The 27,915-nt window shown below is 44.5% G+C and overlaps 1 protein-coding gene across 6 annotated transcripts; it reads right to left on the reverse strand.

Moving 5' to 3' along the window:
- Nucleotides 1-1,828: 1,828 nt before the first annotated feature.
- HMGXB4 (HMG-box containing 4) lies at nt 1,829-27,658 on the reverse strand. Of its 6 annotated transcripts, none has more exons than XM_082241188.1 (11): nt 27,425-27,545; nt 24,457-24,562; nt 23,721-23,866; nt 22,875-22,950; nt 20,916-21,922; nt 12,388-12,469; nt 10,658-10,722; nt 10,242-10,347; nt 8,834-9,003; nt 6,237-6,359; nt 1,829-3,943 (listed from the first exon to the last, which is right to left on the reverse strand). In XM_082241188.1, the coding sequence occupies exons 2-11, from the start codon at nt 24,485-24,487 to the stop codon at nt 3,899-3,901; spliced, it is 1,851 nt and encodes a 616-aa protein (XP_082097314.1). In that variant the 5' UTR covers nt 24,488-24,562; nt 27,425-27,545; the 3' UTR covers nt 1,829-3,898. The 6 variants fall into 6 exon arrangements, with proteins under 6 accessions (XP_082097314.1, XP_082097315.1, XP_082097318.1 ...); XM_082241189.1 differs by lacking the exon at nt 27,425-27,545 and adding an exon at nt 27,185-27,278; XM_082241192.1 differs by lacking the exon at nt 24,457-24,562 and having other exon boundaries at nt 27,425-27,658.
- Between the last annotated feature and the right edge of the window lie 257 nt (nt 27,659-27,915).

Genomic DNA, 27,915 nt, shown 5'->3' on the forward strand with positions numbered 1-27,915 from the left:
CGCCCTCGTGACGTCAGCGCCCCGGCGCGTTCCAAGCTGAACTTCAAAGGCGATGTTGTTGGGGAGCTTTACGGAAGGGATGACTCAGCGGGCCAAGGGGAAGAGCCCGATCCCAAACATGCTCGCCAGGAGAGCAAGCCCTAATGAGTGTGGGACTTGCTTCTTTGCGAGCATGCTTGGGAGTAGAGGTTTTCAGCGGAGAGGTCGATTGGTTTATGACGGTGGCGGGTGACGTCACAGCGGATTGTTAACTGGGACACAAGCACGCCCACACACTCTCCACCCCTGCCCTGTGGTCTAATATGTTCCTTAGGCAGTTGCTGCTTTGAAATAGAAACGTGGCCAGTGCAGGTCTTTTGCAATAGTGCCTGCGGGTTTCATAGATCGTTGTGGCGCCTGCCAAACGAAAATGTTTTTCCTCCGTTACCATCCAGACTAAAGAAGCACAGGAGCAAAAACCTCAGCAGCTGCTGAAACTGTAGCAAACTAGTTTGGAACTACTCTTGGATTAAAAACAGGATACAGATATGATTGCTCACTGGAAGGACAGATCGTGAAGCTGAGGCTCCAGTACTTGGGCCACCTCATGAGAAGAGAAGACTCCCTGGAAAAGACCCTGATGTTGGGAAAGTTGGAGGGCACAAGAAGAAGGGGACGACAGAGGACGAGATGGTTGGATAGTGTTCTCGAAGCTACCAACATGAGTTTGACCAAACTGCGGGAGGCAGTGGAAGACAGGAGTGCGTGGCGTGCTCTGGTCCATGGGGTCACGAAGAGTCGGACACGACTAAACAACAACAACACCACAGATATGATTGGGAAAGATGATGGGCTTCTTAGCCTGGTGCTGACTAAAATATAGTTGGAGAGGCAGGTTTGTCTGTTAACACAGCAATTAAAAACATGCATAGAAATTTTAAACTGCTTCCAGCATTCTCGGTCACTAGAACTTCCTTTCAGAGTGTGTTTAAATCTTGCCTAACCACAAAAAACCTCACAAACAAAAGAATCACCCACAGGAATGTTCACTTGAAGAGTAAATGGTTTCCAGATTTGACAACATACAGTATATAGGTGAACCATTGTGTTCTTCAAATGAACACACTAGGATTCCTCATGGCTGTTCCATATCTAGGCACTGGACACTATTTCAACCTGGGCAGCAGAGGAGGCACAAAGTCATTCAGAATCACAGAATTTGTAGAGTTGGAAAGGACCCTGAGGATCATTTAGTCCTACCCCCTGCAATGGTGGAATATGCTGCTGTCGCATACATGGATCAAACCTGCAACTTTGGCATTATTTTAAAATATTTATATGCCACCTTTCTGAGTAGTACTCTTCCAGAGTAGTTTCATATTAAATTTCAAAAATAGTAGCAATGAAAATGCGTAACATAAAACAAATTAGTACGGTAGTTCCAAAGAACCAGCAATTCATGAAGAACAGGTTAGGAAAAAAGGTCTCCTAGCCAGTGTTGCTTATGTAAAGACAGCTTCTGACAAAGTCTTAAGAATTACACAGAAACCCAATTGCAATCAATGAGTTAACACAGTGACCGTTACTGGTAAATCACACTGCTTGCTTTCAATCTAAAGAAAACTGGTGGAATGAGTGAAAGTAGAAAGATAGTTATGGACTATACTGGGGCATGTAAAAATTACCAAATAGAGAACTTAGATAGTTGTGAAGTGTGGGGTTTATGAACAGGGATGTTGTAAAACTGATTTTTAAAAAATAATAAATAATAAGTAATTTGCCAAGACCAAACATCTCATAGATGAAATATTGGTGGTCATGAGGCAAATGAAATTAATCAAGATTCAAGTTCTGATTTTTAAAAAAGTTTATATACATTAGCAAAACATTTATACAATGCAATTTGGACTAGATGGCAGGAAATAACAAATGTAAAAAAGTATGAGGGGTATATCCAAAGCTCTCCAGTACCAAATGTCACACAACACAGATTATACAAATGTTTACAAATTTTAAATAAAAATACATCAGTACATTTATCTTTTAAAAAGTCAAGTTTGCCATAGTGCAGATGGCAGAACTGCAGTAGAGCCCCTTCGACTGTTTGACTCAAAGCCAAATGTTACACGTCTCCTGTAGAAAGGAAGTTTCTGACAATTATCCAGGTTTAAAGTGATTGCGCCAGGATTCTCTTCAAAGCTCAAATGTTACTTGAGACACAAAAGGCTCTGTAAAAATCAAGATGTTAGCTCCCAGCACATGGGTTTGTTTACAGAATAGCACCTAATACAGCTAGCCTGTCCCCCTTGGGATTAACTAGGGAAAACTTGTGAAGAAAGTGAGAACCTTTTTATTAAAACGTTGCCAAAAAGTTTGGAAAAGGTGGGCAGAAATAGTTTTCATACACTGAGCCTGTGATCCTAAAGTGGGTGGAGCACGTGGAATGCAAAGGTGGTTCTATTGCCATTGTCAATTCCCTACTGGGCTTGAGCCAGCTGGGCGGAATGTGGGTAGCGGCTTTTAAACTGCCAAGACCACCCTAGGGGTCTGAAGACAGAGCATGGAATTTATTTATTTAATTTGCTAGTCCTGGAACCAAAATTATCCCACTGTCTGCCACTTTTCAGTTTCCTAAATAACAAGTGGCAAGGGAACTTAGGGCAGAATATAAAGTTTTCAGTTTTTGTTTCCATCCACCATCCAAATCCCACCGCTACTATTTCCTTCATTGTCAGCCTATGCTTGAAAACGGCAGATAAAATGCAATTCTGGCAGGGTATCCAGGTAAAAACACATAGTTCTCATTTTCCATACATGTTTGGTGGAGGGAATTTTTGCTTTCATTATAGCTATATACAGAAATATACAATATAAATTAATCTACTACAGATGCAGTATATGAAAATGTTAATACACATGTTAAAAATGCCACACTTCATCCTAGGTGTGAGAGAAGTGCTTCCTCAAAGAGGCACTCAAAGCGCTAAATCCTGTGACTGGGATAAAGGACCTGCCCTCTCATTGTCTTCCTCTCAGCTAAAAGCCCTTAAATTTCAGCTTAATCACTGCCTCTACAACACACATTTCAGCACCATGAGAGGAGGACCACGTCAGTTCACTGCTGGTGATAAGCAATTATAAATCAGTATGTGAACTGTAAGGGAGCTGGAGGAGCCCCGGCCCTCAATCTTTTATGGTGTTACCTTAGGTACTAGTTTTTGAAGGGTACTGGGGGTGGGGGTAGAGAGACAGCAGAGGGGAAGAGAAATTAGCTAAATCAGGAGGAGTTGAAAGTAGGGCTTGTGGATCCTCCTCTTTGAATATCCCAGCAGAGTTCTAAAATATCACAATCCATTGATTAGTTACAACCTGTGAAGAAGTGATGCAGGCTTTCACTAGGATTTACTGCTTATCCATATTAAGAAGCCCTTGTTTCTCCTAAGAATTTGAGAATTCACTCACCACACCTGAATCTGTATTTAGCAACCTACTTACAACTGGAAGATTTAATGAGGATTCCTGGTGCCAGCACAAGCCCTCAGCAAAACACTATCCCCTCAACTTTCTTTCCCACCATTATTTTAACAACATGCAAGCCAACTCTTCAACCAAACTTGCTTGATTTTTCCAAGTAAAACAAATTCATTAAAAAAAAAACCACCCCAACCATATTAAGGCTAATCTATCAAAATATTTCCCAACTCTAATTGTAGACACATCCAATCTGAGACAAAACCGATTCCCACAAATTACGGTTGAAACTTTTCGTAAAATCAAAATAGTTACAATTCTATTTGATATATTACAGACAGAAAAACTCAAAGCCCTATACATTGTCCTCTGGAAGAATACCAGGATAGTGTATCTGTACACACTTCAGTTACTTGGCAGCATGTCACTTCCCATTATCCTTTTCCTGTCAGAGTCCAGGCATGATGTATGCAATGTTGTCCAATGTGTTTGACTGGAAAGGTGGTCGGGGGGAGAGAGAGAAATGCATATTAAATTGAATCAGTATCTTATAAAAAAACAAGCATGCCTTTGACATTAATGCAGCAGAACAAATGACTTAGGGAAAACCAAACCCCTAAAGACATGACGAAGGGAGACAGAGTGCTTCCTTTGGAGATGCACAAAAGCCTGTGGATCTTTCAGAGGTACTGGGGAATATTTTCATTTGCCCTGGGCTTTGAAGCCAATAAAGAAATATTTCAGCACCAATGATTTTATGGCACCCAATTCTATAGAAGCCAGGGCCACAACATTTGGCTGGCCTTGGTATCTGGACTAAAATCTGTGGTCCTCAGGACTTACAGCACATGAGCAATAAGCTCCATGATGCTTGCAGAGGTTTGCACCCAGGAAACTAGCCCTAAGATTGCAGTTAGGTCCTATCTAATTCACTTCTGAGTAGACAGTAAGACTGGGTCACTGACGGTGTGCTTTATCTTTGCTACTCATAGCCAAAATGGCCACCTTGCCCCCCAGAGCCAAAGGCTTCATACTGATCACAGAGGCTCAAAATGGCAAGACTCAGCCCTCTGTAGAACTGGAAAGGGGGACAGATATCTTCCTGTAGTTCTGTTGTAACCTCCAAAGCTCACTGCAAGTCTTAAGAGATGATCCCCACTGCTTCCTCAACTCCAAGCTGGAGAAGAAAGGACAATGGAACATTCACCATGGTGAGCGAAACTGGACTGCTGCTCAGAATTAAGTTTTACTGATTTTCTGCTTTTTAGCACTGAATGTATTAGCTTGCTGCATTGCGCTTTAATTTTTAACATGGAAGGTGCCTTGAGCATCCTAGAAAAGGCAGGATATGAATATTTAACATAAATTCAAGACATGTTTTTATAAAATTGCAGTTCTTACATAACACAGCCGCCTGCTGGCAGAAAATATTAACAGCAGGTTGCAGGAGGGACAGCCTTTAATAAATGTTTCAGCTGCCTGGGACAAATGAAGCAACTCTGCACATAATTAGGTGTGCTCCACAGCCAATGTGCTGTGATGGTTAAAGGGTTAGTTTAGAACGGGGGAGACTTGGGTTCAATTCTCATTAGGTGAACTTGAGCCTGCCACCATCTCTCAGGCTAACCTGAGTTGATTTGATAAGGGGACGGGGGTACCATCTATGTTGCCTTGCATTCATTCGAGAAAAAGTAGGATGCGGATGCCATATTGTTTTCTAAAATGCACTATCCTCTATTTATTTTTTTTACTTTACACAAGCTTCATTTCAATAACAAAATCATTATTTATTTATATCCCACCTTCTCCCCCCATGAGCTCAAGGTGGCGTACATAGTTTTGCCCCTTCTCATTTAATCATCACAACAACATCCCTGAGAATTACTGTATTTTTTGCACCATAACACTCACTTTTTTCCTCCTAGAAAGTAATGGGAAATTTCTGTGCATGTTATGGAGGGAATGCCTACGGGTGGCATGCCTACAGATTTTCCTCCTCTAAAAACTATGTGCGTGTTATGGTCGGGTGCGTGTTATAGAGCGAAAAATACGGTATGTTAGGCTGAGAGACAGTGGCTAGAAAGGGCTCAGGTCCTTTCCAACTCTACAATTCTATGACTGACCCAGGATCACCCAGTGAGGTGCAGAGCAGGGTTGGGATTTGAATCCTGGTCTCCTAAGTCCTAGTCCAGCAGTTTAACCACTACACCACACTGGTCCTCTGAAGATTCTATTCATATACAATGAATATAAAATCCGGCATGGAGTGTATATTGCATCATCTCACATACAAAAAAAGTGTGCTTTGAACACAGGGAAAGGTGGGACTGAAGTGCAACAAGGAAGACATATGGACACCACCAACAAATTACATACAAACTGCATGTTCAACCCAGACAATGGGTGCCAATATTGCACCCTCCATATGTTGTAAAGAATACAACTCCCATTGTTACTGACCATTGACCATGCTTGCTAGGGCTGATGGGAGTTGGAGTCCAACAACAGTTTGAAGGCACCATACTGGCTACTCCAGGACTAAAAATACATGATTGTGCAGAAGGAAAAAAAGACAACTTGAATCTTGCTAAGTTCAATCAGCATTTCCTTTCTATAAATTCCTTAAGCTGTGAGAGAAGAGGGTACTAACACGGGAGTATCCTACATATAAAGCAAAGTGCTGAATCTGTGCTACAATTGTGGAAAAAACCATGCCTTTCATGGGCAGAGGGAAGCTGTAAGAAATAGTGTGAGACCTTGGCATTCCAAAACAACACAGAACTTACCAAAACGTGTTTGGGGCAGCCATTTAGTTCAGGGAGCTGGGACGTCAGGCATGCCAAAGGGCCTAGAGCACAAATGATTGAATCCAGGAGCACTGATAAACTTCCTGATACAGCTACCATACCCTGGGAAGGAAAAAAGGAAGTAGTAGTAAGAGATTTGTCTTGATGTCAGTTTGTTATCTTTGTCTTAGGCCCAGCACAGATTCTCTCATTCTCAGGGAGCTGGCAACCCTGATTTGCTTATTGAAGCGCTTGTCAGGAGCTCGTCCTACTCTTGAGTAGGACCCTGGCAGAGACACATGCCCAACTGGCATGTTCTCTCCCTCCTGGTCGTTCGTTTGGGAGCTTCAAAAGCTTTCTTCAGCCTGAACATCACAGCAACCAATGCCAACAGACACCAGCACTTAGGGATCCGCAGAGTCTGCGCAGTTCGCGTGACAGACCTCTGCAACTCAGCATTTTGGCTAATCTACTTTATTTACATATAAACACACCCGGAGCACTGCAACATGGCTTCTTCTCTCTCTAGCATCAGACAGCAAAGAAGAAAAGAACAAAGGACAATAGTCCCACTTCATGGAACACAGTAACACAAACATCCTGTCTCTGTCACTTCCCACTCTGTGGAGTCAAAACATACACCGTCATGTGAAAGACAGCAATCCCATGACTGCAATCACGGAGCAAGAATTCTAACAGCGCTCTTCCCTTAGCAAAGATGAAGCTCAAATGCAGGAATGAAGGAATAGAGATGGATGATATACTTTCTCATTTTTGAAGTTATTTCTGGCCACTTCTACTCAACACACCATGGCTGCAACCCTGCGCCCTATGTCTAAAGCACCAGGCAGAATGATAAATATGGGAGTGCAGCAGATGACAAAGCAGCTTTGCGCAAGATACCAGTAAGGTGCTCCCACCTTGTATTTCCTTACTGTGATGCTTAAATGTTTGATGTGCTGCTGCTGTCCTGCTGTGCACTGTACCTGGAAGCTTCCATATAGTCATCATGACTACAAGCCACAAATTAATGGCTATATGAGGGGTTGGAAAGCCTTTCCAGCTCAAGGGTTTCATTCTGTTCAGGGTGGGGCAGGGGACACATTCTAGCAAAGGGCAGAACAATTAATGTAAATCTTATCTCTGTACAAGAGGCTGGTTTTTTTGAAACTCCCCTCAAGTGCCCATCCAGGCAAGCAAGCAAAAGTCCTTCTCAGAATTCAAGGACTCATTCCAGCCAGACAAAAACAAGCAAGAAGTCTATCAAGCAGGGCTGGTGAGAGGCATCGCCGGGGAAGAGGGTGTATGGATTCACGGACAGGACTGGAGGGTTGCATTTGGCCCCTGGGCTTAAGCATCCACACCCCTGGGCTATGTTAAAACTTCCATGTTCAGAGGCAATAGATCTCAGTTTCATATCCCAGCAGGGTTTCCCAAACTTGGGTATCCAGCTCTTTGTTTGTTTTTGGTCTGCAACTCCCACCATCCCTAGCTAGCAGGACCAGTGATGATGAGACTCGTAGTCCAAAAACTGCTAGAGACCTAACTTTGGCAAAACCCTGTCTTATACTAAGAACATAAGAGGAGCCTGTTGAATCAGGCCATTCTGGTCTCTATTCAGTGTCCAACCACATACCCATGGGAAGCCCAGAAACAGAGCCTGACTATAGCAGAAGTAAGTCATATAAACAAAGTTGGAAACAAAAAAATCACCTGAAAGCAAAAAGTAAATAAATAAAGAATACGAATAAAGGGAAATGTACTCAGGAACTGTATACCCAGACACGAAATGTAGTTAAACTAGTAAATGAGGGTAAAATCAATTTGGGTGGATTGTTACTTCATGCTACTTTACAATGCAAGAGCTTTTCACTCTTAATGGATTCATCATTTCAGGGCAAACTGTTTGGGTAGCTGCCAAAATCCCCATTTGGGCATTTTAATTTAATGTCATTAGCAGTAATGCAGGGCGTGTCATCTTGTTCTGCAGAGGCAGTCATCCCAGAATGATGCCATGAAATGGCTGCGGGTAGTTTGTATAATAGACTAATGTGATCAACAGTTTCCATCTAATCCCTCAAACACAGCAGTAGCCAAGCAAGAGCTGTGTCTTATATGTATTTTGGAAAACATTTATTCTGCTTTATATACCTTAGTTCAACCAAACATCTTGACATAGAATTGGAAACCATGAGGTTTTTTTAAATGATGGCAACTCAGGAATGAAGCTTGCTTAACCTGCAAAAGTGGAGTCTTGATACAGTGGTAACGCAATTCGTTTCAGGGTGCTGTTTGCACCCCAAAAAGTCCATAAGTAGAGTGTCGCTACTGCACGTGCGCTATAGAGTGCAGTTCGCTTCACGCGTGCTGCGAACCCAGAAGTAACCTGAAAAGCCGCAACGTGAAGCAAACGTAACATGAGGTAAGACTGTACACAAATAAGAGCCCTTCGAATAAATAAAGTTTGTTCAATGCAGAACAGGCAAACTTGTCCAATTCAGTTTATTCCAATTAGTTATCTGAACTTTGTGAATAAAATAGCTCTGTTGTTTAAAAATGAAATGACTACATTTGCGTGCGAAGGTTCCTGCACCTACCTCTGTCTCCTGTAGCCTGTGGCCAATAAGACTTAGAGATTCACCCAGTAATTGCAGATGTGCAGCTACATCTATGGGATCCGTTTCAGGAACTTTGACAGGTGATGCAGATAGCACTACAGTGCTAGATGGAGACTTCTTATGGGGTGAAAGTGCCCCTGTTAGAGAAGCTGAAAACAGAAAGTAAAACACTTATTTCTGCATTTTACATATTATGAAAACTCTGCATCAACTGCACAGTTTACATAGCCAAACTGTATGGCCATAGAAGTTTAGCCCACACTATTTCTTTAACTTACTTTATTTTTAATGCAGTTTTATTTATTTATGAATCATCTCTTACATTTGGCTCTAGCTGATTCACAAACATACCACAAAACAGCTAAAAAATAGTTTTCAAAACACTACAAAAAGCAAAAGATAGGTGTTCATTTTTTTACTGTTTTAAACCTTTCCATCCAGAGAGAGAAGCTTGTTGAAACAAAAATGTGTTCAACTGTTTTGCAGCTACAGTAGCAACAGCCTTAAGGAAACTGAGAATCAGTCTGTCCTTAATTATTCAGGTTTCACATTGTTGGCCTAATTTGTACAATCTATTGGGAATTTGCTCCAACAGCATTTGTTGAGCAGCTTTATATTCTGTACCATATACCACATGTGGAATAACTTTCCCCAGAAAAATCTTTTAAGTGCAGATCTTAGATTAACTCCTGAAAGCAAGCATAGTTTAATATGGCCTTACTTATAGGTTTGGAAGTCCTGTGGATACCCAGGTATGATTTTCATTAAACTGCATTCCTAAATATTTTAAGTCCTTAAAGTATTCCAAATTACAGTGGTACCTCTTTTAGGAACTTAATTCATTCTGGAGGGCCATTCTTAACCTGAAACCGTTCTTAACCTGAGGTACCACTTTAGCTAATGGGGCCTCCCGCTGCCACTGTGCGATTTCTGTTCTCATCCTGGGGCAAAATTCTTAACCCGAGGTACTACTTCTGGGTTAGCAGAATTTGTAACCTGAAGTATTTGTAACCTGAGGTGTTGTAACCCGAGGTACCACTGTAGTATTACTGTCTGTGTATGTGGCCTAGGCCTTTTATCAAGCAAATTAAGTTTTGTTTTAGCATAGATCAAAGGTAGATGTTCTTTTTTTCAAAATGAAAAGAATTCAAAATCTTAAAAGGGTCCCTCATACTAAGCATGGATGAAGATACAAAGGGCATGCCATCTGCATAAAGCAACATGGAGGGTCTGCCATCTAAAGCTGTGTGGGATAAATACTGAGGATCTTTGAAGATCCTGGATTACACACACACACTCATAATGGACTAACAGACACCCTCGTCTTACACTTGAACAGCCTCATTTTAAGAATGGTATATAAGAAACAGTGGAATATAGAGGTTACCTTTCAGTTTTGGTGCACCCTCTGATGAGGTTGCTTTCCTCTTCACTGTTGTAGCCTCTGCTTTATTCTGCTTGTGTTGCAAATACTGCGCCTTCTGCTTCCAAACCTGAAAAGAATAGGGAAAACAAAACTAGTGTTAAAAAAGGCAACATCAGCTGTCCAACCATACAGATGGAGCAATTGTAAAGCACGTCTGGCCGTGTGTGTGTGTGTGTGTGTGTGAGTGAGAGAGAGAGAATGAATGAATGAATGAATGAATACCAAACATTTCCCATTTGCAAGCAGGGGTAGGTGATATGCAATACACAGATTTGGAAAGTAATAAATACAAGAACCATGGTGGCAGTATTCCAGGACCAAGTCAGTTTTCTGCCTACACATGTCATTTTCTGTACAAATGTTTATCAGATATTTACCAGCTTATCTTTCTCCGGAAGCTGCTTCCAAACTTCTGCCAGCTTTTTGCTCAGATCACCAAAATCTAACGGGAAATCAGAGAAAGTAAGCCATTCAGAGAAAAGCAGAGATTTTCTATGTACATTCAGTTAACTACTTGAACCGTTATAGGACTCATTGTTTACAATACACATGATGCTAAAATATCTCATTATTGCCTGTATACATGGAAAAACAATCCATGGAACAGTTGCAAAAAAAATCACAGCGAGGAATTTGAGCAAGAACATAAGAAGAGCCCTGCTGGAACATACCAGAGACCTAGCTAGCCCACCTCTTTCCCCCACAGGGGCCAACTACATGCCTATGGAAAGCCCCCTAGGAGGACATAAGTGCAGCACCACTCCCACTTTTGTTCCCCAATAAACAATATTTAGAGGTATACTGATTCTGGAGGTATCACACAGCCATCATGAAAAGTAGCCTTATTCTCTATGAATTTGTCTAATCCCCCTTTTTAAAGCTCTCTTACATTAGTGGCTGGTCTAGTCCATCCCACACAATGTTGTAATGCATGTTACATGGTCAGGATTTGGGACAAAAAGTGGAAAGGAGCAGGAGCCAAGAAATTCAGAATTCTATGCTTGGGAGGATATGTGACAGCAGAATGGAAGGTAATTTCTACTGCTATACATATATTTGGCATTTAATCCTGTCATCTACCTAGAGAAAAAATATTGTACGTTTGCCTACCCTCCGAGTATTCACAATTTAAATGTTAACATGTTTGTTCCTAGCAAGGGTGCTAATCATTTTTTGTTTATGACATAAGCCACAATTGCCCATTTCTAACAGAAGAAGAAGAAGAAGAAGAAGAAGAGTTTGGATTTGATATCCCGCCTTTCACTCCCCTTCAGGAGTCTCAAAGCGGCTAACATTCTCCTTTCCCTTCCTCCCCCACAACAAACACTCTGTGAGGTGAGTGGGGCTGAGAGACTTCAGAGAAGTGTGACTGGCCCAAGGTCACCCAGCAGCTGCATGTGGAGGAGCGGAGACACGAACCCGGTTTCCCAGATTACGAGACTACCGCTCTTAACCACTACACCACAGATCTGGAGGTCTGATATGGTTGTATTTCTTAAGTTTGAAAAAAAAACAAACCTTCAGTCCCTTTCATGGGGTTCTGCAGAGGAGACATGTATGCTGATCTAGACTCCCCAAGCTCCAAAAGTCATGTGCACAGAGCCATCTTGAATCTTTTGAAAAAGCCTGAGTAAAGTACTTTTGAATTCCCTGCTTGATAATCACACCTTGACCAAGCAGTGAAGAATGGCATTTGCATTACAACTCTTAGTGCCATTTTTATTTCTGCTGCCACTTTAATACCAAAGAGACTGCCCAGAATGATTGGTTATATGCTTTCTGAAAAAGTGTATTGCTCAGATTCATAATGGGAACACAGAGCCTTCGCTGGAGCAGGCAGAGTTCTTTCAAACATTTCTTCTCTGCAGCTTTCGTTTTGCAGTGGCCCAATGGGCAGGATCCAACATCATGCCAGTAAAGATGCCAGGCATTCCCCTACCTATCTCTCCCCTGCCTCTCCTTTCCAAAAGGTCCCCCAATTCTCTGGAGCAGATTTGGGGGATATACAGGTGGGCTGCAGGGGGAAAGTGAGAAAGTGAAGTGCAGTGTGTCCAAGCGGGATGCCACAACTGGATATCTCCCAAACCTTACCGGATACTTCTATTACCTATTCCTGGATGCTCAGCCACAATGTTCACACGATACTCTTTACAGAATACTTGGTAGGCAGACATGTTCTTCTTCTTTGGCTAATCAGGAAGAGGAAAAAGAAAGCAAGAAGTTTCTGTTGGAATATGTTGTAAAATATTCAAGCTCCTTTAGAAATCCCCAAAGAAAATAATCTCCTGGTGCATTCTCTTAGACAAGTTAGGAGTGGGTTAATTTCAAGCCGACTTTTTGTATGATGTATGTTATCTAGCTACTTATATTCATACTCAGTCCTTGAGGTCATTGCTGGAGACCTCTCTGAGTGCTAGTGCCAAATGAGACCCAGAGGATGGATATGAAAGGGAAGGTATTCTCTGTGGCAGCACTGCACCATCCTTCTCAGAAAGGCATGCCTGGTGCATACTTGGTAACCTTTTCAGTACCAGGCAAGTACTCTCTTATTTTCCCATGCTTTTTAATGGATTTTTAATCAGTAGATTGCTTAGTATCAAAGTTATTTATATCAAAAAGGAAAAAAAAGTCAATGTAAGTCTGATTTAAATCAACTGATACTTCTTCCTATTTCCTAAACAATGGTGGAAATCTGACTATTAAAGCATGTTAATTTACAACTAAGCAATACCATTTGTTGTTACTATTTTTAATGCATTTTTACAACTTATATATACATCATTTATCTCTTATCTTCAGACTTCCCAGTCCATCTCTCTTCATGGCATTCTAGGTAGTCTTTTGTCAGCTGCATATTCTATTATTCCACCCATTCCTTTAGTTAGTGTGTGTCTTCCTTTAATTAGTGTTATCTGCTGCTCATATGTGTTCATTCCTACTTGTAGGTTAAATTGACTATTATACTGTCAGGGAACTGACATCAGAGGAAAGGGAGTTGGTAGGGCTCCCAGAGACTGGGAGAGAGTCAGCAGCCAAAGCAGGGACCAGTAGGGGGAGCGAGGGGTCTCTGGAGGAGGATCTCAGTAATGCTGAGAGAGACGCAGCAGCCCAGGCAGGAAACAGCAGGGGAGAGAAAGGGGTGAGAGACACATCCAGCGAAAATAGCGGGGAGGTGTCAGAAGCAACTGTAGGGAGACCCATAATTCGCCGGAAGCTGCCACATCGTGAGTCCAGGAGACGCGTTTCTGTTAAGGAGCTTCTTTGCTGGAAGCGCTTCCGCAGGCAGCCACTGTCAGACTCTACTAGTGACTAGAGTAGACATGTCTGAGGAGCTCTGTCACACACAGAGGTTTGTGGAGCCGCACAAACTCTGAGGGGGCACAATTTTAAGCACAAGCAGCTAATCATCCCCTGACAGCAGTCTGACAGTCTCTGTACGCTGCCTGTGCAGGAGAAAGCATCATGAGCAACCCAGCCGGAACCGGAGAGGCAGGGGTTGGAGCTGGTCCAAGCTTGGAAGAAAGGTATCAAGCTCTGGAGGTCCAACTTGCGCTGCAGACGGCGAGGCTCGAGGAGAGAAGGGCTCAGGATGCAGACAAAAAGGGGAGAACCACTCAGTTCCCCAGAAAGGTACCAGGATTGGTGCAGAAGTTTGGGGGGGACCCCAAGGATTACCATGCCTTTAGGACAGAGATGCAATATGCCCTTAATGTGCAGTTTGATGAGTTCCCTGATGAGGAATCGCGAGTTGCTTTCGTAATTGGGCATCTTGAGAAGGGGGCGCGAGACTGGGTTCGACCCCTGATGGCAACGCACAATGATATCCTAAAGGACACTATGAAGTTCTTTCGTGCAATGGATATCATGCTTTCCAGCGATATTGAGGAAGGGGTGGTGCGCAGACAGCTAATGGCTTGCAAGCAGGGAAGCAGATCTGTCCGTGAGTACTGGACTGAATTTACCATGCTGATTCACAGATTGGGGTGGGATTTATCGGCGGCACCCATTCAGATGCTATTTGAAGAAGGTCTTTCTTCGGCTGTGAAAGACGAGCTGTCCCGGAGCCCCAGGGCGGTGTCTATGGATCAGCTGACCAAATCTGCGCTGACCATTGGAGCGCGCCAGGAGGCAAGAGCCTTGGAGAGGCGGGAAGGGAGAGGGGAACGTTGGAAGGAGTTCCGCATTCCAGACATTCCTGAGCCAGCTTTCCCGCCGGCAGAGCCGATGGAAATCGGAACAGCCCGCGCGCGCGCAGTTTCAAAGCCCAGTGAGGGGGCTAAGAAGGAGGGAAAAGGAGCCCGGAAATGCTATCTCTGCCAACAGCCAGGCCACTTTGCCAGAGTCTGCCCCCAGAGGAAGGAATGGCAAGGGATGGTGGGAGCTGTTGAGGGGGGAGAGCAGGGAGAAACGGAGCAGGTAAAAGCCAACGCCTGGTTGCCACCGTCAGGGCACTGCAGCCAGGCCAAAGAGCAGTGAAAGTGCCCGTGCCAGAAGCTCCTCGACCTGCTCTAGTGATTGAAGTGTCGCTAGAGCTGCAAAATGGACACCCCCTAAAAATAAAGGCGCTGTTGGACTCAGGCAGCTCCTGCAATTTTATGAGCAAGGAGTTTGCTGCTGAACACCAGATACAGACTATCCCTTTAAGCAACCCCCTGCAGGTGACCACGATCGATGGCAGGGAACTGTTGGGAGGAGGAGTCAGCTTGCAGACCGTCCCAATGATAATGAGGGTGGCAAGGCACACAGAACTGATAGCGTTTAATGTGGCCACCTTGGGAGGCGCTCCCATTATTTTGGGAATGAGCTGGCTAGCCCTACATGATCCGCTGGTGGGCTGGCATCAAAGAGTGGTTTCCTTCGGTTCAGCACATTGCTTAGAACACTGCAGGGGGGAAAAGGGTTCAGCAGGGGCCCAAGCCACCCTAGCAGGGACTGAAGTAATGGAGAAGGTGAAGGTGCCACCACAGTATGCAGATCTCAGCGACGTGTTCAGCGAGAAGGAAGCTGACCAACTACCCCCGCATAGGCCCTTTGATTGCCAGATCAATTTACTCCCTGGAGCACAGCTTCCTGTAGGCAAGTTGTATGCCATGTCAGACAGGGAAATGCAGCAGTTGCGAGAGTTCATTGACAAGAACCTGAAGAGAGGCTTCATCAGAGAGTCCAAGGCAGCGGGGGGTAGCCCAGTGTTTTTTGTGGATAAAAAGCACACGGACAAGCCGAGACTTGTATGTGATTTCCGGAAGTTAAATGCAGTGACAGAGCCGGCGGCTTTTCCTATGCCCAGGATTGATGATATTTTGACCAGGGTGCGGAAAGGAAAGATTTTTACAAAGCTGGACCTAAGGGGGGCGTACAACCTGATACGTATAAGGAAAGGGGATGAATGGAAGACCACCATGTTCACCCCTTTGGGGGCATTTGAATACCTCGTTATGCCTTTTGGATTACAATCAGGCTCCGCGTGTTTTCAAGCCTTCATGAACCACGTACTGGGGCCTTTGCTCTACAAGAATTGCGTGGCCTTCTTAGATGACGTGTTGGTGTATTCGGAGAATGAGGAGCAACATGTGAGAGACGTCAGAGAAGTGTTGAGCAGGCTGCAAGCCAACAGGCTGTGGGTGAAACTGGAGAAGTGTCAGTTTCATACCAAGGAGGTGGAATTCCTGGGGTACCGCTTGTCAGACAAGGGGTTGGCCATGGACCCCGGCAAGGTTCAAGCAGTGCTGGAATGGAAAACACCCAAAACCAAGAAGGATGTGCAGAGGTTCCTAGGGTTTGGAAACTTTTATCGTAAGTTCATCCGAAACTTCGCCCACCTGACGGCGCCCATCACGGACTGTCTCAGCAGTAAAAAGAAGTTTGTTTGGACGGGGGAGGCGGAGCGAGCGTTTGAGGAACTGAAAAGGGCCTTCGCCTCTGATGAACAACTTCTGCATGTGGATTTACAAAAAAAGCTGAGGGTCGAAACAGACGCTTCTGACAGAGCCATAGGGGCGGTGCTTCTTCTGCAGCCGGGGAAGGAGGAGTCAGAGTGGCGACCGTGTGCCTTCTTTTCGCGAAAGCTGAACAAATCCGAGAGGAACTACACGGTGTACGACCGGGAACTTCTTGCGATTCATGAGGCTTTCCGGAGATGGAGGCACCTGCTAATTGGTGCACAACATAAGGTGCAAGTGTGCACGGACCATAAGAATCTAGAGTATTGGAGAACTGCGCGAGTGCTCAACCAACGGCAGTTGAGATGGGCCCAGGAGTTCTCCAAATTTAACTTTGAGATTTGTTACGTGCCAGGCCCAGAGAACGTTAGGGCGGACGCTCTCTCACGCAAACCTGAATATTTGGAGGGGGAGGGTGCACCCGAAGAGACCCATGTCATTCCCGAGGACCGCTGGGTGTGTGGGGCGGCATTGGTGGGGCAAAGGGAACTGGTAGAGGGAACGGTGCAGGATGAATACGCCCAGGACAAACTCAGGGGTCTCAGGAGGGAGGGAGACAAACCCGGGGGTTTTGAGGAGAGAAACGGGGCGTTGTACTACAAGGGAGCGTTATATATACCTGAAGGGGAATTGAGGGAAAAGGTACTCAAGCAACTGCACGATAGCCCCACAGCAGGGCATTTTGGGCAACACAAAACCATGTGGCTGGTTACCAGGGAATTCTGGTGGCCCAAGGTCAGGGAAGATGTGCGGGAGTATGTGAGAGGGTGTGACCAATGCCAACGAGCCAAGGGGGAGAGGCGGGCACCGGCAGGTTTATTAGAACCACTACCCACGCCGGAAAGGCCATGGGAGGCAGTGGCAATAGATTTCATGACTGATCTGCCAAGGTCCAGAGGGAAAACAGCCATCATGGTTGTGGTAGACCTGTTAACCAAGATGGCCCACTTTATAGCCTACTCACATGCAGTCACAGCGGAAGAAACCGCTAAATTGTTTGTGGAAAATGTGTTTAGGCTGCATGGCGCCCCCTTGAGGGTGGTTTCTGACCGAGGGAAACAATTTACTTCCAGGTTCTGGAGGAAGCTCATGAGCTTATTGCATGTAGAGGTGAATTTCTCAACTGCCCGTCATCCAGAAACCAACGGGCAGGCGGAAAGAGCTAATGGTGTCCTCCAGCAATATTTGAGGTGTTATGTGAATGACAGAGAGAATGATTGGGTGGAGAAGCTGGCGTTGGCAGAATTTGCCTACAACAATGCAGAGAACGTGTCCACGGGGATGAGCCCCTTTTTGGCTAATCACGGGTGTCATCCCCGAGCCTTCCCAGGGGGGGAAGGGGAGAACTGGAGCGTTCCAGCTGCAGAACAGTTCGTTGAAGAAATGGAAGCGATCCATCGCCAGCTCCAACTTAATTTAAACAGGGCGAAGGAGGAATATAAGAGGCAGGCAGACAAAACCAGAAGGGAAGGGGAAAGCATTAGGGTGGGGGACCAGGTGTGGCTGTCCACCCAAGGGTTACCATTCAAAGGGGGTTGTAAGAAGTTAAGACCCAAAAGGCTGGGCCCATTTGAAGTCACGCAGCAGGTCAACCCAGTGGCTTTCAGACTCCGGTTACCGAACCACATGAAGCTGCACCCAGTGTTCCACAGGTCGTTGCTGTCACCGTATAAAGGGGACAGAGAAGGGAGGGTCAATAGGGGACCAGCTATGGAGGAAAAAGAACACAGCTACCATGTAGCGGAGATTCTCGATTCCAGGTGGAAGGGAGATCAAGTAGAGTATTTGGTAATGTGGGAAGGGGAGCCGGAGTCGGAAAACACCTGGGTCAGGGCAGAGGATGTAGATGACGAGGTTTTGATAGAAACTTTTCATCAGAGATTCCCTCGTAAACCTCAGCCAGTGGCGAGGTTCCGGAGGGAATACTTCGCCACCACCGACGAAGAAGAAGAGTTGGAGGGGTTCTCTGATTCCGAGGCGGAGGAGGATTCAGCGAGCCGGAACGAAGACCGATGGAGGGAAATGTTCGAGACGTCTGAAGATGAAGAGGATTCTTTTCGGGGTTTCAGCTCCTCACCGCCCAGAGGAGAGAGTAGGGGCGGGGGGGAAGGGGGCCCTGGAGGGGAGGTGGATGTCAGGGAACTGACATCAGAGGAAAGGGAGTTGGTAGGGCTCCCAGAGACTGGGAGAGAGTCAGCAGCCAAAGCAGGGACCAGTAGGGGGAGCGAGGGGTCTCTGGAGGAGGATCTCAGTAATGCTGAGAGAGACGCAGCAGCCCAGGCAGGAAACAGCAGGGGAGAGAAAGGGGTGAGAGACACGTCCAGCGAAAATAGCGGGGAGGTGTCAGAAGCAACTGTAGGGAGACCCATAATTCGCCGGAAGCTGCCACGTCGTGAGTCCAGGAGACGCGTTTCCGTTAAGGAGCTTCTTTGCTGGAAGCGCTTCCGCAGGCAGCCACTGTCAGACTCTACTAGTGACTAGAGTAGACATGTCTGAGGAGCTCTGTCACACACAGAGGTTTGTGGAGCCGCACAAACTCTGAGGGGGCACAATTTTAAGCACAAGCAGCTAATCATCCCCTGACATATACCCTCTAAGATACTCTTCAAAGCACTTCCACCCATCTTATCTGTGACTCATCCTAATTTCAGTTACTAATTCTGTGTATTCTATCAATTTATTCTGCCAAATTTCTTTTGTATCTCTCTTTCAATTTTTTTGGATATACTACTCTAGCTGCGGCAGTCATAAAGAATACCATTTAAACCACTCTTTCTTACAACTAGGCCTTGCATTGCTTTGTTGCACTGTTCCTTCTCTACCGACAGCTAGAATGTATTTAACCCCTTCCCACATAGACCATCTTGGCTATGAGTCCTGGAGGACTTGCTCCCTGCCTTGCAGGCCTTTCTCTACCTGCCCTGGGAGGACAGGGCTGTGACTGACTCCTGCTACAAAAGCTGATGCTGCTGAACAGAATCTTGGATTGAGGCATTGTTTAAGTGGTTTTTTTTGGGGGGTGTTGCTGTTATTTTTTTGTATCTTATGAGTTACGTGGAAATGGTTCAATTTGGTTGTGTACTTTTTGATGTCTTGTTTATTGTTTATGACTACTTTTGCTAGTAATTTTTTATATGTTGTAAACCATGGCTTGAGTGTGGTTTAACTTTAGAAAGGCAGCATACAAGTAAAATAACCGATTGACTGATATTGGGTCTTTCTTACAATAAACCCCATAACAGCATACAAACAAAGTTAAGTATGGGGATATACTGCACAGTGGGCATTTTTGTTTTCTCTTCTTTCTCTTCTCTTTCTCTTCTCTTTCTTTCACTCTTACCTTGATAGGTAGACATCTGATATGTACCGGGCAGACTACAGCAATTTATTTTCATTAGGTTAAATTGATATGCCTATGTTTGGCAGGTAGAATATACATATTCATATTTCAGAAAGGATCCAATTGGTTTTTCATTTACATAAAAGCCTTATTTTCAAACTCAGTGTGGGCTATATCTCACTACATCATGACTTAGTATTATTAATTTCCATGGGTATACTCTGCATAACTTAGTTGGAGAGCATCCTGTATCTGGTAGAGACATTGATTGAACTTAGATATTTACTGTAGGGCCAGTGTCCGAAACTCCCATTGTTGTAGTTGCATTTTGCAACAGGGAATTTCATTAGCGCGAGCAGCTTCTGAGCTCTGGGAGCAGTACTGAGCCTAAGATTTCAGATTAAATCTGCAGAGTGGAAAGAAAGGAGGAACTTTTTCTGCCTCTCCACTTCCAGCTACTCTCTGAAGACCGGAGAAAAGACCTTCTTAAGAATATTAGGGCAGTGGGCAGGGGAAGGACTAAACCATGTGAAAAATGGGCATAATATTTTAGTTGCAGTTCATTCATTTTCAGCTTTGTATTCTTGTTATTAAAAATGCAAGCCTAGACATTCCATTGTTGCACTCATAACCTAGATTTAAGGTGCCATTTAGCTCATAGCTTTCATATCTGTTTCTAACACTATGTAGGGCTATCATGCTTCTATCAGGCCTAATCATTATTAGTTGTTATTGTTATTTAGTTATAGTTATTATTGAAGAGAAACAGAGTAGATATAATTTTTAAAAAATGCAGTGTAAACAAAAAACCCCTGATTTATTACAAATGTAGATTTTTATCCACACTGGTTTTTTGTGCATTTTGAGGTTTTGAGTTTAAAAGTTTCAATGCTATTTGTATTTAACTTTTATTGATTTGTATCTGGTATGTTGTGTTTTATACTGCTATTTTAAAGTTTCTTATTTTATTCTGTAATTGTTTTGCTATTCTCATTGTCTTTTATCAATGTTTATATACATGACTCAAAGAGCTTCAGCTACTGGGCAGTACAGGGCTGCCATCAATGAATAAAATAGCTACTTCTACCAGCTACTTTTACCTAAATATTTCTAAAGCAGAAACCAATTTGTTTCATTCAGGGGGGGCGGGGGGGGGAGAAGTGTACTCCTTGAGAGTGTTTCTGCTTATCTGCAGTTCAGGAAGACAACAATCAAGATAATTTATATATTTGGTTCCTATTTCTGAAGTTGGTAACTAACAAAACTGCAAAGAACACTCTAGCGCCCTCTATTTTGGGAACAACAATCCTCAGCATTACTAATTACCCACTTGTGCTGCCACTTTTTCCTTTTTACCTTTTCTTTGTCCATTTTTTCAACCTTCTCCTTTTCTTCTTTCTTTTTCTTCTTCTCACTCTGGCCATCTGTATGGAAAACAGGTGGCGGTGGAGGCGGTGGTGGTGGAGGGGCAGGAACGGCAAACTGAGCATTGGTTGGAGAGACTGGGAGTGGAGCTGTTACTTCTGCTACTGCCAGTGAAGAGGAAAGCCCAGAAAGCCCAGAACTCTTCTTGGATTTGGAATGCTTCTTTTCCTTGTGTTTCTCCTTGTCCTTCTTCTTTTTGCTCTTCTTTGATTTCTTCTTCTTCTTTATCTCCCGGTACGAATCGTCAATTACTAGCTCTCCAGCTTCCAGTTCACCTCCAGAGGACGAACCTGATTCCGCTTGTGGTTCCAGGCCTGAAAGCTCAAATTCACTGCTTTGGCTTTCAGGGAAGAGGGGTGTGTCTGGGCTAAAGCTCTCAGCAGCTGGAGAGGGATGCGGATCCTTCTCCAGTGGTTTGTGCTTCTTTCGGGATGATTTCGAAAAGCCGTGTGAATCATGACTTGGGAGAAATGATCCCTGTTCGTCCCGAGCTGACTTCTTAGAGGATTTCTTTGTGGCTGACGGATGTGGAAAGGGCTCCTCCGTTGTGCTTCCCCCCTTCTCCTTAGGTGAGAGGATGAGTTTCATCTTTAAGCCATCAGGTTCACGCAAGGTCAACATTTCAGTGTTCACATAGGGGGGCTTCACCTTTTTGGACTTGTGGAAAGCACTTTCATCCAAGGACAGGTCACTGCTACTGCCACTCAGTTTTTTCTTGTGGTGTTCCTTCTTGCCTTCTGAATGGCCAGAGGCAGAGAGTGAAGAATGAGATGACTTTTCAGATGTTTTCTTTGAGGACTTGGAGCTTGTGGCCAAAGGCGAGGTGATGGCCTTAAGCAGATCCATGGCAGTGTCAGCAGAAGGTGGGCTTGTCACTACTTTTTTCCTCTTCTTTGCAGACGATTCCAAAGGCAGGGATAACTCAAATGAAGAAAGTTCTGAAAAAGTTCAGAGAAGAAGGATCAATGGAAGTATACCCAGCAACAAACCCATCTTCACTTGCACATCGTCATAACTTCACGGCTTCATGTCCGGGTGAAGATATTCGGTCTTGAACTGCTAAGAGCTATCCTACTGTAAATCAATTTTGGTTTATAAATCAGTGAGGCCAATTGGTGAGGCTGAAATAGAAGGACACATTGGTTTTTAAGAGGCTATTTTGTTTCTGGTGTATTCAGTAATGGTTGGCAGCTCTTACCTGACCTGTGAGTGGTGTCAGTGCAATGTTCTGGGAGAGGGGAGGTGGCAGTGATAAACAAACACACTGACAGCTGATCTTGCCTCTTCTCCTATTGGTAAGCCAGTGACACCTGTGATGGGAGGCCAGGTATGAAAGTCGACTTACAAATAAGTTGGTGAGGCTTATTTGACAGCAATACAAAACCAAGTCTCGACCGAGCCCTGTGGAATACTCTGCCAATAGATTTATCAGCACCTTCCGTTTCAACCTTTAAATGCCTGCTGAAAACCTTTCTATTCAACCAGGCTTATTCAAGCAATTCAGAATGCCTATTTCCATAACAGTTACCTGATTTTTGACTTTGTTAAATTTTATTTGTTGTTTATTGTATGGTTTTATGTGTGACTGTTGTAAGCTACTCTGATGCTATTTATGAACAGTGGTATATAAATATTTTTATAAGTAAATGAAAATAAATCAGCTGTCAAAGTGAATATGCAATATATACAGCTGCCTCCCTTTCACTGACTGGCCTCTCCCTTATTTATCTTTAGACTGGAAGCTTTGTGGGAAATGACCTGGCCTCTCACTTTACCTCCAGGAAGCACAAAGCCTATTGGCAGAACCTTAGAAATACAAATTGAACCTTAAAATCACCTCTCAACCTTTCTCCTTTGCCATATCCTTTCCTATGTTGCTTCCACTCTTACCTCTGTAATAGTACTCATTGGAGTGCTTCCTCTTCTTCTTATAAGTGTCTGTCCCCAGCAAGAAAATGTCACTTTCCTGCAAAAGAAGATAACAGCATTTTGGAAAGAAGAAAAAGAAGCAAGTATTGAAGGCATATACGTATTCATTTCTAATACAGATGATCATAGAAGTCACATTAGCTAACAAATATGCTCTCTATGGCATGGCATTTCTGTGCTTTGAAACAGAAGATGGTCTGAGTTGCCATGTGAATTTTAGAAATGAGACTCTCAAGAGAAAGCAGAACTTCCCTGTTTAAGAGCGGAAAACAACTTTTCCAAGCTGAAGATTTAGAAGAAAAAAAAGCAAAGCTCAAATAATCACCTCTAGACTAATAGGAGAGATTTCAGGTCAAAGGAAATGTTTTGAGGAAAAGCTGTCTGTGTTATCATCCCCAGGGAATTGAATGAGATAGATCACACCTCATTATTTTTCAGGCTACCTGCAGAATCAGGCAAACAACAACCTATCAGTTTGCATCCTGCAACAATATAATGATGACCTATGCATCCAAAAGAATAATTTCTATTCTGTAATGATCATTCAATCTCTAATTCAAACAGCAGTTTAAGATGAGTGGATGATAAAAAGTTACATTCATCTCATCCTAGTTTTTAGAACTTTTACTGAACTTTCTAAAATAGGGAAATAGTATGACTTCTACATCTGTTTCTATAACCCCAAGAATCCTGTTCTCTCATTTCTCTTAATGTGGCATTTACTACCAACAGAGCAGTTCAAATTGGGCTGGGAGAGGCAAAGTTGGACTGGCAAGCTTTTCCCATTCTCTTCTCAGACTCTCTCACCTTCAGCCTCTTCTGTGAATTCTTCCTGACCTGAGCAGCTATTTCCTCCTCTTCTCGAAGCAGGTCCTTGTAGGAACGTTTCTTTTCTCGCTGGGTTCTGCCAGCTACTAGTCCCACGCCATCAATTCGGTAGCTCTCTAAGCAGTCTGAAGGAGGAAACACTGGCGTGGTCAGAAAGAATCAAGGCACGCTCTCACAACTGTCACTGTGGCCAAAGATAAAACACAATGCACAAGAGGAAGCAAGCAGTCACATATACACACACACATACACACAATCTACTCACTACTGTAAAGCACTGCCCCAAACCTTTAGGGAAATGCTTTAGGCAGCCGTATCAAAGGCTTTAGTTTTATTCCTACTCTTGGGTTTCCCCCCCTTGGATAGCAAGAACTGAAAAGGCTTCTCAGCCAAATCAGGACCTAGGCATCAGTGTTGTGCTGTGTTGAAGGTCTGGATCCAGGCCCCAATCCAATTATAATTCTACGGAGCTGACAAGGGTTAGGAAGTGTCCCTTGTGGCCAAGCCTGATAAAAATTAATCAGCACTTTGGAGCTTGTGAGACTCATGTTTCAATCCAGGTACACTTAACTTTCTGAGTACAAGGGAGGGATCTGGAATGCTGCAGAAACCCAATCCATGCAGGACACTGGCTTTCTTTCCTAGTCTCTCACTCCACGGACTGGGGGAGTTGTACTTTCCTCGTAACACCTCTCAGATTATGAAACAATCCTACCTTCTTTTTTCTTGGAGTCATCATAAGCCATGGTGGTCCTGCAGGGGCCTGGGAATGTGTTGCCACGCCTGGGCTCCTTCCCCCGTTCCCGTCTACAGGACAAGGTCTAAGAAACAGAGAATGAGAATAACCCTCCCATAAAGTGGAATCATAATGCAGAAAGGGACTGAATGAAGATTTTTTTTTAAAGAATGAAATGGGAAGCAGGAGGGTGAAGTGGTGTGCCTTCTCAGCAGTTTATCTTTATCCTCCAGACATTCCAGGGCTTGGAGAAAGATCCCAGATTCAGCAGGCAGTTTGGTTTAGCTGATTTTCATGTTAAAAGGCAGGAGAGGAATGTTTTTCAAGGTGAGAACCAAGCCTCTGTTCCACTAGTTTTAAACAGATTAACACCATGTGATCTTTTTCAATGAAACACAAGGACAGTGACCAAATAACTATATTGGGCTTTTGTATTGTTGCAATATGTTCAGGGTGAGTACTGTATTGAATCCTGCATTTTTTAAAGGAAAGTGTGTAAGAGCCATGGAGGTGAGGGAATGAGAGTTTTATAATCTCTTATTCTAGGATAAAGTGAATTGACTGGAGAGAAGAATTTAATTTTTCAGTCCTGTGTGATGTTCAACGATATCAAACTTTAGAAGCTAGTGATGGTGCAGCAATAGTAGGCATTAGTCCTATTATTCCCACAGGTGTTGTTCAGAGTACCAAACTGGGGAAGGAAAAGGGAAGGAAAAGGAGGAGAAAGAGAGAAGACTGAAAGAAGCAGTCCTTTTTCCAGGGCCTCTGCAGCATTTCCAGTCTCTGTCACCTCAGATGCTCAGGATTTCCCCAACCTGCCTCAGGAAGGATACTGATTCAGGAAGTGGGGCACTTGCTATTTCTGTTCTTGAATAATGCTTTATCCCCCTTAAAATGACATTCATGCAATATCTCTCAAAGCATAGTTGTGCAGTTTTTATTTTGAGTCTCACAATAATTTAAAAAGATTCAGCTCCTGAATAAACATGATTTCCCCTGTATAAACTATTTGAATTTTGAATGCATTTATACACAGCTGTCATAAAAATGCCAAATTAAAGCATAGGCTCTTAAAAAGGGGGAGTTTTGACCTCCTTATAGTAATGTATTTTACAAATAATACAAAAATACAAGATGTTAACCAATGTCAGCTGTTAGAGATATTAATGTAAACTAGTGGGTTAAGTTCCTGAAGAATATTTCAACCTGTGAATGGAATATTTCATCTGATGAAGAAGACTTTGAAGAAAAGTTATCTGCATATTAGAATTCCCTCATTAATTGTTTATGATGCATTCATAACAAATTCACTAACAGAATAAAGGGAGCTCAGAAACTTTGCTTTTGCATATAAGCTAGAAAACAAGCCTCTGCTTCTTCATGTAGCGTACTTAAAGGTCAAGCCACACACAGACAATCATACAATAAGCTGTAACTCAGCAGAATTGGTCCCTGTACAAAGCAGGGCTCCCTGGTTATAGGCAGAAAGGACTGAACGATTTACAGGATTGACAACTCAATTCTATGGACACTTATTTAGCAGTAGGTGGGCTTGAACAAAGTAGGATTTACTTCTGAGTAAACACTTGGAGGAGGACGCTGCAAGTCCTGTAAAAATGGGTGTTTCACAAGCAGCGCTTGCAAGTTACCTCTCAAGTGATTTTAACAACCCCAGCAATTTAATTTTGTTACATCATGCAGCCATCTTTCATAGGAATACTTCTGAGGCTTCCAACTTGCCAGTAGTGGATAGGCTATCAAGCATTTAACTACAATAGTTATCAGCAACAGTTTTAAATGACATGGTGCCTGGAAGAGTGGTATACCACAAGCAGTATGGGAACAGTATCACCTATACCATGAAGTCCACACAGGCATTGGTTATTTATGTGAAGAAAGGCATCCACCCATTACTCTACTGCAAGGGACTTACAAAGTCGCATGATTTTATAAGATCAGAAAAGGGCAACTTATGTTTCCAGCGTTATTCTCCTACTAACAGCTCTATTTGTTCATATGTCTGGGTTAGCTCAGTTGGCAGAGCATGAGACTCTTAATCTCGGGGACACGGGTTCGAGCCCCAGTTGGGCAAAAGATTCCTGCATTGCAGGGCTGTTGGACTCTTGGTCCCTTCCAACTCTACAATTCTACTAGCAAGCGTCTGCTAGGGTCAGCAAGGGCCAGCCTAATAGAGAGCATAGGTGGACACCCAAGCCCTTGTGGAGCAACACAGCCCCATGCGGCAAGTCCTGGGCCAGCTCTTTACTCTTGACCTGGAGCCCAACCATGCCCCACTGCTTCCTTCTGGCCGGGCCAATGTCTGCATTTCTCCCCCATTCAGCACCAGCCAGGCACCATCCCATTCATTCATTCATTCTGGGCATCCAATCGAAGCTCCACAAAGGCCACCGAGTTTGGAGCCCGGCAGCGGAGCACATTCCGGCTTGACACAAGTCACCACAAAAGGATGCCAGAGATCCAGGAGCAACGACACCCCTTTTGTCTGGGCAAATCAAATCAAATAGTTTTAAAAAGTAGGGAGGATCGTTTCCATCGCTCCCGACAAAGGACAATGCCTCGATTATGATCGCCCCAGTGGCCGGAAAACAGCAGCGGGCGGAGCCTGCGGGCCGCTGCACGGAGCAGCATCCGAACCCAGAGCTGGCAAGAGCAGCGGCCAAGCCCGCGTCGCCGGCCGCTTCCTCACCTGCGGCTGCTGCTGCTGCCCATTTCTGAACTGCACCTGGTCCAAGCGGCGCAGCGACGCCCTCTGTCGGCAAACCCCGCTCGCCCCCGGGCTGCCCAGGCGCCACGCCCACTGCGCATGCGCACCCGCCCCTCGAGGGGGTGGGGGCAAGGACCCCGCGCGACCCCTTTCCCGCCTCCTCAGTTTGAACTGGCCCCGGCCGTTGGCCGCCCTGTGGCCCCTCGCCCTTCGCGCGCTCACCCCAGGCGGGCTTCAGAAGCCTCCGGAACGGGGCGGAGGAATTTGTCGACGCAGCGAGTGGCGGCGGGCAGATAACGGAGCGACCTGCCCCCTCCCGGCAGAAGGTTGCCTTCCTTCCCCCGCGGCGGAAGGGGGTGGGGGAGCGGCCAGCCTCAGATCGCCTCGCCGCTTCGAGCGGCCGCCATCTTGGTGTGGGAAAGGGACACCCGCCAGTTTCAGCCGCTAAGGCGAAGCAGCCGAGCGCCGAGCTCCTCCGCTCTCGACTCCGTTAAGAGAGCAGAGGCTGAAACCTGGCACCGAGTGCATCGATTTGCCAGGTGTTTGGGCTTCTGCGAGCGAAAAGCCGGTGCTCAGGATGCTATCGAGCGGCGGTTCTAGGACCCTTTTGAGTTGCGATTTTTATTATTCTTCAGAAAATAATAAAAGTAAATGTACATCAGAATCTGGGGAGCCTGTAGTTCAATTCTAGGCATGCCTGCTCGGAATCAAGT

This window comes from Podarcis vaucheri (genome assembly GCF_965113315.1).
Source record: "Podarcis vaucheri genome assembly, chromosome: 10".
Taxonomy (NCBI): Eukaryota; Metazoa; Chordata; class Lepidosauria; order Squamata; family Lacertidae; genus Podarcis; species Podarcis vaucheri.